General features: G+C 40.4%; 1 protein-coding gene across 1 annotated transcript in view; it reads left to right on the top strand.

Annotated features, from left to right (window-relative positions):
* cacna1ha (calcium channel, voltage-dependent, T type, alpha 1H subunit a) overlaps positions 1 to 11,320 on the top strand; it is a 234,478-nt gene that overhangs the window by 201,603 nt on the left and 21,555 nt on the right. Inside the window, exons 29-31 of the mRNA XM_063219242.1 lie at positions 196 to 266; positions 1,247 to 1,325; positions 5,193 to 5,314. Coding sequence (XP_063075312.1) covers positions 196 to 266; positions 1,247 to 1,325; positions 5,193 to 5,314 — 272 coding nt within the window. The remainder of the gene's footprint in view (positions 1 to 195; positions 267 to 1,246; positions 1,326 to 5,192; positions 5,315 to 11,320) is intronic.

Genomic DNA, 11,320 nt, shown 5'->3' with positions numbered 1-11,320 from the left:
ATATATCAAGCAGCCCACCAATGAAAACCAGGGTCAGAGGTTAACATAAATGTACAATCAGTAAAAAAACATAAAAAGCATAAAACCCCCAACATAAATGACAGAGTCATAGAAAAACAAAATACAAAAAGTGTATCTAATACACTACACATTTCTAGTTTGATAAATGTAGTTAATTCCTTTTCTTCTCCACAGTACTGAAGCTGTTGAAGATGGCCACTGGAATGAGATCATTGCTGGATACTGTGATGCAGGCTTTACCTCAGGTAAGTGGTGGTGCGTGCATGCGTGTGTGTGTGTGCATGCATGTACTGTATCTGTGTACCTGTATGTGTCGCACACGTGTCTGTGCATGTGTATCACATGTGTGTGTCTGTGCGTGTGTGTGTCTGTGCGTGTGTCCATTTGTCTGTTTGTGTGTGCGAGCGTGCGTGTGTGTGTCTGTACATGTGTGTCTGTGCGTGTGTGTGTGTGTGTGTGTGTGTGTGTGTGTGTGTGTGTGTGTGTGTGTGTGTGTGTGTGCGTGCGTGCGTGCGTGCGTGCGTGCGTGCGTGCGTGCGTGCGTGTGTGTTTGCTTGCTCTATTGCTTGTGTGTACATGTCAATATAAGCCGGCTGTATGACTCAATAAAATAAGCATTGTCTTCTTATGGGCAAGATGGAGATTTCCTTATTATGGGAACAGAATATGTTACCCAGGTCTTAATATGCGCTTAGCTCTGTGTACTGGTATATGACACATTTGAAGAGCGAGCAAAGAAGAGAGAGAGAGAGAGAGAGAGAGAGAGAGAGAGAGAGAGAGAGAGAGAGAGAGAGAGAGAGGAGGAAGGAAGGGAGAGAAGGACCAGGATGATGGATGTGTAGCCTTTATGATAACTGCTTTTTATTATTATTCATTTCCCCATACTAAGTGTGTCTCTTCTCTGCATCGCATCTGTGTGTGTGTGTGTGTGTGTGTGTGTGTGTGTGTGTGTGTGTGTGTGTGTGTGTGTGTGTGTGTGTGTGTGTGTGTGTGTGTGTGTGTGTGTGTGTGTGTGTGTGTGTGTGTGTGTGTGTGTGTGTGTGTGTGTGTGTACATGCATGCTTGCCTGCGTGCATGCATGCTTGTGTGTGAAATTGTGTCTATGTGTGCACATGCCGTTGTGATTGATAGCTCAATATACTCAGTCTCAGTCTAACTCAGTCTGCCTCCCTACTCTCTCTATGTGTTGTACCTCTCTCTTTCACTCTCTCTCTCTCTCTCTCAGGTGGGTAATCTGGGCCTGCTCTTCATGCTGCTCTTCTTCATTTATGCCGCTCTGGGAGTGGAGCTCTTCGGGAAGCTGAGTAAGTAGCGCCCTCACAATCCATTCTTCACTCCTCTCCCCTCATAACCCAGTCTCCAGTCTCTACCCTAATAACCCACTACTTTCTCTCCTCTCCTTGCCTCTCCTCGCCTCTCTTATTCCACCCGTCTTTACCCTCATTTCCCACTCTCCATTCCTTTCTTGTTACTCACTCCTTTCATCTCCTCTCCCCTTCCATTCTCTACTCTGCTGTCTCATAACCTGCTCTGCACTCCTCTCATCTCTCCTCTTCTCTCCACTCCTCTTCCCGTATACTGTCCTCTCCTCTCATAGAACAGTCTCGTATCGACTCTCCTCTCCTCTTTGCCTCTCATAACCCACACTCCTCAATCCTCCTCTTTTCTTCCTTTTCCCCACTCATCCTCTCATAACAGTACCCCCCCCCCTTCCTTAAACACTGACACACTCTCCGCAACAGTCTTTTGCAAAACAGTTTTTACTAGGTTTTTTTAGAGGCCAGTGAAGAGATCCGTAATTTTTTTGTAGAAAAGCTGCAATCTGGAGTGTGATACTTGTATTTTATTTTAGTAGGATAGCATGACAGACAGACATTTTGGACTGAGTTTCTGACTAACCGCACGAATACACCAGCTGCGACTTGAGCGAGGTGAGAGACAGAAGTAATTGACTTTGTATTTGACTTTTGTTGCGTGACAAAAGCGATTCGGGTGACTAGAGGCGATTTGCACGACGGCAGTTTGTAGTTGAACGCCTGGGAATATTATACAACCAAAGCTGGGCTTACACTATGCGACTTTTGCCTAGATTTTGCCACGATTTGGCACTCACGCGACTTTTTGGGAGTCCGGCCGATTTCTTGCTCATTTGTGAGTCTTGCATCGTGCAGTGTACATGGGGTGACGACAAGCTATTTCGCCTCACGATCGTGCAATCGCAGGGTCGCAAGAAAATCAAAACTGTTTGAAATCCTGGTCGTGCCTCGTGATTAAAGCCGGGTACATACTATGCGATATTTTCACTTGTGGGTGTTAAGCTCCTGCTCACATTGCACAATGGAATTTCACTATTTAAAAGTTCATATCTCACGACTCACGTCCTCACACTACACCGCATTTCACATTATTACGCAAATGACATTTTTCGCTGTTTCCCCCAAATAATCAATAGAAATGACAGTCGTCATAATTTTCAAGTCATCAGCCATTAGAGTACAATTAAAACGTTTTTGAACGAACCTTCCAATGATAACGGTATTTTTTTAAATAACAAAAAACTTAAAATGCCCAAAAGTGCTCTGTTCCAAATTATTACGCAAAACAGTTTTGTAATGTTGTTATCCAAATTTCTTTCTTTTTTCCCATTTACAGCAAAACAGTTGGCATTTGGTACCTTCTAAATTACATTTCAATGTTCAAAACTTGGTTATAAGCTGTAACTGGAGTGCTGCATTTAACATTGAAGTCAATGGCAGGGCATTGCATGGGAGTTATGGAAGCCCAGATATCCTTGATGCTTTGCTCTCAGCTGTTTCTGTTTGTTTGGTCTGGTGACCCACACTTCACTCTTCAATATACCCGTAGATTTCCATGCCACGTTTAGGTGCTTTGGTGGTATCAACATTCTAACTCACCAGACATAAAACCCCTTTGAAAATGAATGGGATGTTATGTGAGAAACAGCTAAGAGCAAAGCATCAAGGATATCTGGGCATAACTCCCATGCAATGCCCTGCCATTGACTTCAATGTTGAATGCAGCATTCCAGTTACAGCTTATAGCCAAGTTTTGAACATTGAAATGTAATTTAGAATGTACCAAATGATAACTGTTTGGAATTTGCAAATGGAAAAAAGAAAGAAATTTGGATTACATCACTACAAAACTGTTTTGCATAATAATTTGGAACAGAGCACTTTTGGGCATTTTAAGTTTTTTATTATTTTAAAAAATACCATTATCATTGGAAGGTTCGTTCAAAAACTTTTTAATTGTACTCTAATGGCTGATGACTTGAAAATTATGACGACTGTCATTTCTATTGATTATTTGGGGAAACAGCAAAACATGTAATTTGCGTAATAATGTGGAATGCGATGTATAATAGCCGACAGTCGGATGCGAGCCAAATGCTTCCACTGACGCGACAGGCATGTTTCCCCGGTCTGCAGAGGAGGGAACATGCGCACCTGAGGTGGAGGCGAGGTCGCGCTCAACAGTGAATCGCACGGCCCTATTACTTGTAATTTGTGCATGTGAAATGTCAAATCCGGTCATAGCACTGCTTCATCTGTGAGATTTACGCACGAGACACGACCAGGATTTCGAACAGATTCTCTTGCGACCCTGCGATTGCATGACCGTGAGGCGAAATCGCTTGTCGTTACCCCATGTACACTGCACGATGCGAGACTCACAACTGACCTGCGATTAAACAAGAAATCGGCCCGACTCCCAGAAAATCGTGCGAGTGCCAAATCGGGGCAAAAGTCACACAGTGTAAGCCCAGCTTAAATCGCACAGTTAAAGCAGTGCTACGGCCCGATTTGACATTACACATGCACAAGTTAATAGGGACGTGCAATTCACTCTTGATCACGTACTCATCTCCACCTCAGGTGTGCATGTTCCCTCCTCTGCAGCCTTGGGAAACACGCGTGTTGTGTCACACAGTCGGACCATTCTGCTCCCATCCCACCGTCGGCTCGTGTAGTGTGATGACGTGAGTCGTGAGATATGAACTTTTAAATCGCGAAATTTCCTCATGCAGTGTGAGCAGGAGCTTAATACCCACAACTGAAAATATCGCACAGTGTATGCCCGGCATTAGCTATGACGCGGTTCAGCGACAGCCGCCACAGCCAATGGGAATGTTGGAATGCTTGCATTCTGCTTTTCACGGACATACTCTAGTCGCTTCAATCGCTCCTATCGCTCTTGCTACAAAGAAGCGATTCTCTGTTGCTTGAATCTCGTTGCGGCTGGTGTATTTGCCCGGTAAGCCTTCTTCAGAAGAAGGTTTAGGCTGAAACATTTGTCTGTCTTCTTAGCCCACTACAGTGGTTGAGAATGTAGCTTTTCTACCAAAAAAACAGTGTCCACCACTGCCACGTTAGACTATAGTGTAGGTCAGTGCTGTGTATACAGGTCAGCTGTGTTAAAGATAGCTACACAATACAGAAGGCATCCTTTCTCTCAGCATAGTACTACTGTTCAGCACAAGGGATCCATATTAATTTAGGAAGGTAGAGAATGCGCGCACATCAGTGGTACAGGTGCTGGACAAAACAGAGTAACTGAAATAAATGATGGAAGTCCGCAACACTGTTAATGCTCCCAGTGATTTATTTGCACGACGTTTCGGACCTTCGTCCTTTCTCAAGTGCAACTTGAGAAAGGACGAAGGTCCGAAACGTCATGCAAATAAATCACTGGGAGCATTAACAGTGTTGCGGACTTCCATCATTTAATCCAAATTAATTTAGCCAAGAAAATGTATTACTCTGGCGTGTGGGTGTGCCTATTTCTTAGCATGTGTGCGTGTGCATTTGTGTGTGTGTGCGTGCATGTGTCCGGTGGGGGTGTCGAAGGTGTGTGTGCATTACTGAAGACTTACCTCCATCAAATCAAATGACAGTTAGCCTGATGGCCTTCCAAAAACAAGTGTTTAAAGCCTAAGATTTATCCCTTAAGCCAGAACTGGAATCAATGCTAAGCACCTGCTGTCCGATCGCATCCAGCTGCCATTTCCCTTAATGAATCAACATTTGTGGACGTGGGCTATGCAATCGAACACGCGTGTGTTTGTGTGTAGATTCGTTTGTGTTTGAGTGTTGAGCTTGAGTGACTAATTATCTGCCTGAACTGCTGATTATGCTGATGTATTCCAGAATGCACTGACGACAACCCCTGTGAGGGCCTCAGCAGACATGCCACATTTGAAAACTTTGGCATGGCCTTCCTCACGCTCTTCAGAGTGTCCACAGGGGATAATTGGAATGGCATTATGAAGGTAACCCTATTCCTGTCCATCAATTATTTTAAAAAGTTGTTAAATTCTTCCTTTAAGAGAAAGATAAACAAATACTTGATGCTGTTATGATATTCAAGTAAGATGATTAATGATAATTATACAGACATTGATAGGCAAATTTGGTCAGTCATGTCTAGCCCTTGCAGAGCTTTGATTAGTAATGTGATCCTTGCTGACATTGATAAGCAGAGATGTGGACTTGTGACTTGGACTTGAGTCACTCTTGAGTCACAAATTGATGACTTGAGACCTGACCTGGTAATATTAGGAATGACTTGTGACTTGACTTGGACTGGTATGCTATTGACTCGAGACTTGACTTTGACTTGATAGTTTTAGCTTTCAATGATTTGCAACGGCATGTCTAGTCTAAATGTATTCCATTTTGTGCATTTGTACAAACCCCAACTCCGATGAAGTTGGGACGTTTGGTAAACAGTGAATAAAATCAAAATGCTATCATTTTCAAAACATTCAATCTATTCATTAGATGGAGAATAGTGAAAAGACAACATATTAAGTGTTAAAACCGAGAAAAAATATTGTTTTGGGGGACATATGTACTCATTTCTAATTTGATAAATCCAACACGTCTCAAAAGAGTTGGGACGGGGATCAGTGAAATTTAGTAAACATCCAAATAAGATAAAACAACAAAGAAGAACATTTCAAAATGAATTGTACTGACGGACAATATAGGTGTCCAGGTATAAGATCATCACAGAGAGGCTGAGTCACTCAGAATTAAAGATGCAAAGGGAATAATTACCATAGTTATTACATACATTTTTGAATTCCCTTTGATTTACCACGATTGAGTGTATATAAGACATATTTTTGTTAATAAAATCATTGTATAGGTTCATGACATCATGAAATATATATCGGCTGTAGTCTCACTCTAATTCCTGGAGTGCTAGAGCTATTGAAAATTTACCATATTAAGAATGCTTAATGCATGAAAATGATACAGGGGTGTAACATTCTCCTAAGCACCTGAGCTCACTTGAAATAGACCCAGAAGACATTGCTTACAGAAGTCAGCAGAAGTTGTAGAAGTCCATTCTTTTTGACAATAATAGAGCATTGCACATCCTGTGCTACAGTAAAAATGGACCATCCAACTTGTGTTAGTGCTAGCTTCAAAGGTCAGCCTCCATGATGGCATGCGGGTGCAGTAGTGCATTGGTTAAGATGTTCTCACTCATCTGAAGTGTTAAATACAGTGCTGAATGGTATAAATGGGTTTTAAACAGCATGAAAAGCCACTCATGCATTATATTTTGAAGGGAGATCTTCGATTACTGCCACATAGTAAGGTCAAATTGCATTCTCTACTATGTCTTAACAGTTTGGCTCCATCATAAGGACCAGCAGGTGATAAAATGGTGGGTTTTTGGTCAAGACCTGTCACACTGTAAGCACTACAGAAAGGAAAACATTGCAAAATATGACAAGGAATACACCCACCATTTAAGCTGGTGAAATCATGTCCAAGATAGGAATTAACACTGTTTTTTATATAAAATCATCTCATCGGTTAATGTATTTAACTGTTAAGTGTTGTCTTTTGTTTTGCTTTTAGTCTTCCTCGACATTTGCTGCCATTTATTGTCCCCGTCCCAACTCTTTTGAGACGTGTTGGATTTATCAAATTAGAAATGAGTACATATGTCCCCCAAAACAATATTTTTTCTCAGTTTTAACACTTAATATGTTGTCTTTTCACTATTCTCCATCTAATGAATAGATTGAATGTTTTGAAAATGATATCATTTTGATTTTATTCACTGTTTACCAAATGTCCCAACTTCATCGGAGTTGGGGTTTGTATATGAATTTATTTTTAATTAAATGATTTACCAGTACCAGTAGGTCCACTATTTTTGTTAAGAACACTGCAGGGGGCCCTGCTGTGGCCAAATGGTGGCCTGGGTTACTACGCCGAAGACCTGGGTTCGATTCCTGCCTGGGTCATTTGCCGATCCTTCCCCGTGTCTCCCTGCCCACTCATTTCCTGTCTCTCCTCCAGTGCCCTGTCAATAATAAAGGCAAAAAAAGCCCTTCAAAATATATATTTTAAAAGAATGCTACAGGGGACATGTATAGTAGTGTGGAGAGGTAATGAATTTATGACCAAACATATTTGTCAAGATAGAGGAATAGAATACATGGTGACTTGTTAAGGGGTCATTTCACGTGAAATCAGACACTTTGGGACTCGACCAACCCGGATTTCAATCAGACTTGGTGTGCCTTTTTAGTAGCAAGGTAGCACCCCAGAACTGCATTGTTTTGAATCTGACATGAATATTAAGGGAGAAACAGACTAGCGAAGGTTTATAAATGAGCGTAGAACACTATACATTCAGCCATGATTATATCAGTCAGTGTTAGTCACAAAAAGATGTCTGTGGTGTTGTTTGAAAGCTCTTTTCTGGCTCTACATATTACACAATCAGCTTGGAATACAACAACCCTCAGAGTATGAATTATGATAAATTGAAAAATTAATTGAATATCTAAAAAACTCATATTTTAAAATGGCCAGTTCCTTGTCCAAACGTAGCGGCAATGTCATGAACAACACCTGAAATGCTGGTGTTTCGTTCTTTATTAATTTCAGAGATAATGGGACTCAAAAATATGACATCAGAATATATGTCTATCGGAATATGTGAAGGATGGAGATGGTCCATGAGGATGCAGGAAGTTCAGTTTCACCTCTCCAGTGCTCGGCATACATTCCTCAACACATGCTAGCCACTAGTTGCCATCATGTACAGCTACAACATACCCTTTTATGCTTGAACATTTAGAGAATTCCTTTACTGAGCTTATTCTTTCAACCCAGCCTTCTCTGAATGCTGACAATGGTCCAGCGTCCACCGTGTCCATTGACAATGGGCAGAAGCTGTGTAGGTTTTGAGTTCTTGGAATAGGGACCGACGAGGGTGCAGGGCCCACCGGGAAAATGCCCGTTATGCCTGATGGCCAGTCCAGTCTTGTCCCTGACACTACTCTATTACTACCTCATTACAACTCATTTCAACCTTTATGTCCCATTATCTCTGAAATGAATAAAGAACCAAGCACCAGAATTTCAGGTGTTGTTCATGGCATTGCAGGCTACGTTTGGACAAGGAACTGGCCATTTTAAAATATGTTTTTTTTTCTATATTACATTTTTCAATTTATCATAATTCATATTCTGAGGGTTGTTGTATTCCAAGCTGATTGTGTAATGTGTAGAGCCAGAAAAGAGCTTTCAAACAACACCACAGACAGCTTTTTGTGACTGACACTGACTGATATAATCAAGGCTGAATGTATAGTGTCCTACCCTCACATGTGAACCTTTCCTAGTCTGTTTCTCCTTTAATATTCATGTCAGATTCAAACCAATGCAATTCTGGGGTGCTACTTTGCTACTAAAAAGACACACCAAGGGGGGCGCTGTGGCGCAGCGCGCTAAGCCCCCCACATTTTGGCTTGCATGCGCACGAGGACCCCGGTTCAAGTTCGGCCGGGGTCATTTCCAGATCCCACCCCGTCTCTCTGTCCCACTCGCTTCCTGTCACCATCTTAGACTGTCCTATCAAATAAAGGTATAAGGGACATTCCAGGATTTTGGTACATTTCAGGGGTGGTCACTTCTGAAAATCTGATCTTTAATTTGATATTTTTTTGTCATATTTATTAACTACAGGTAATATACTATCAAAAAGTTTGATTCGTCAAGCTCAGGTATCAAATCATTTTTTAAAATTAGATGCTTAAGTTGGTATGCAACATATTTGGTGCAACCCTGTTACCAATACTTAAAATCCTGTAAAAAATTATATTTTAATATATTTTTTTCAAATCTTTCGCCAGCATATAAAGAAAGATATTTACAATTGAATTAACAATTTGATTTCGGGTAATTACTAGTTTCCTTACATTTTACTGACTTTCAAAGTGTTTCTTAACTGAAATGTCGCATGTGGTGTGGTTCTATTTTTATTGAAGTTTTAAGTTTAAGTTAAGTTTTATCTTCAGATATTTGTTGAACTGTACATAGAATGAATGATTCAAATCATTTAAAGGGCAGTGTTATTGACTTTTGCAGGAAAAGGATATTATACAACATTATTTTAGCTAAAAATGTTACAGAAACAGGGTTGAGGTTGAGTAACAGGGTTTCAGGGGTTGAATGAAAATCTGTAAAAACCCTATAAAATGCCATGAATATAAGCCCATTACACAGGATTACTGAAATGCTTCCATGAAAATACAACTACCATGAAGACACAACAAATAGAAATGTGATTCATCAATGTAGTAAAAATACAACAGTAACAGGGTTGCAAATCTAGGCTAAGTTGTGGTTTACTCCAGGAACAGATGCTAACTGTAAAATTAATCTATGTGTACAAGATCAAGGACAAACATGGTTATATAAATATATAAAGTAAATTTTGACTCTACTCAATGTTAGTCTTACAATATGAGTAACAGGGTTGCGTTCACTGAGTGACGCACACAACTTGGACAAACATATTTGGAAAAAAACCTTAAAAATTGTTAGAGAATTCACCCTTGGTCTTGCCATGTGGGCAGAAAATGTCCTTGTAATGAAACTTCCTTTGTGACAGTAGGCAAATGTTTTTAACTCTTTCCCTGCCAGGTAAAATTCCCTATGGTAACAGGGTTACACACATGTTGTGGGACACAACTTAAAAGCATAAAAACTGTAACATGCAATACAATGTAGACCAAAGAAGTTATTTACATAAGTAAATGAGATGCATATCAACAACATACAAGATGAAGTAATTTATTTAGAGCTTATTTTAATTGTGAAATTTGGCAAAGGAGTTGGTAACCCAATGTGTGGGACAAGAGAAAACGGCCATTTTTTGGGGTGTTCCAAAGATATTTGGCCTTTGGAATAATATTCAAGGAGCTTATTTTTCCACCAAACTTTACAGTTTGTCTTGTAACAAGTACATTGTTCACAAAAATAGTAATTTAGATATTTTGGAAATGTACATTTGAAATGTAAGTGGTGGGACAGGAAATGTACCAATATTCTGGAATTTCCCCCAAAAGTAAAAAAAATAATAATAAAAAAATAAAATAAATAAATAATCCTTTAAAAAAAAAATATATATACAGTGCCCTCCATAATTATTGGCACCCCTGGTTGAGATGTGTTAAAAGCCTTAAAATAAATTCAGTGTTTATTGCAGAAGAATACTGTCACACTGAAAATTGTAGGAAAATGTAGCCTTCAACTCAAATGAATTGTGAGAAAATAAAAAAATCCCTGACTAAAAAATAATTATTTTTCATTAAATCACCTGTTCCACAATTATTGGCACCCTTAACAATTCCCAGGAAATAAATATAATTGAAGCATTTCTGTCATTTCTACAGTAGTTTACAAAGTTTACCAGAGTATGTAGGAACATTTAATTAGTCATTCATCACTTCCTGTTTCCCTGGGGTATAAATATGACGTGACACCGAGGCCATTTCTCTTATCCACTCTTAAACATGGGAAAGACAAAGGAACACAGCATACAAGTGAGGCAGATGTGCGTCGACCTTCACAGGTCAGGCAGAGGCTACAAGAAGATTGCCACTCAACTGCAGCTGCCCATATCCACTGTGAGAGGAATAATTAAGAAGTTCAAAACAACTGGAACAGTGGTAAACAAGCCTGGACGAGGACCCAAGTTTATTTTGCCACCACGCACAGTGAGGAGGATGGTAAGAGAAATCAAAAGATCTCCAAAGCTCACTGTTACAGAATTACAACAAATGGTAGCATCCTGGGGTCACAAAGTCTCCAAATCAACCATCAGGCGCTGTCTACACGCCAACAAGCTGTTTGGGAGGCATGCACGGAGAAAACCTTTCCTCACTCACAATCATAAACGCAAGCGTCTGGAGTTCGCCAAGCGGTATTGGGGCTTCAACTGGGACCGTGTGCTTTGG

The sequence above is a fragment of the Engraulis encrasicolus genome, chromosome 2, assembly GCF_034702125.1.
Source record: "Engraulis encrasicolus isolate BLACKSEA-1 chromosome 2, IST_EnEncr_1.0, whole genome shotgun sequence".
Taxonomy (NCBI): Eukaryota; Metazoa; Chordata; class Actinopteri; order Clupeiformes; family Engraulidae; genus Engraulis; species Engraulis encrasicolus.
This window is presented reverse-complemented; position numbering and strand designations above follow the sequence as displayed.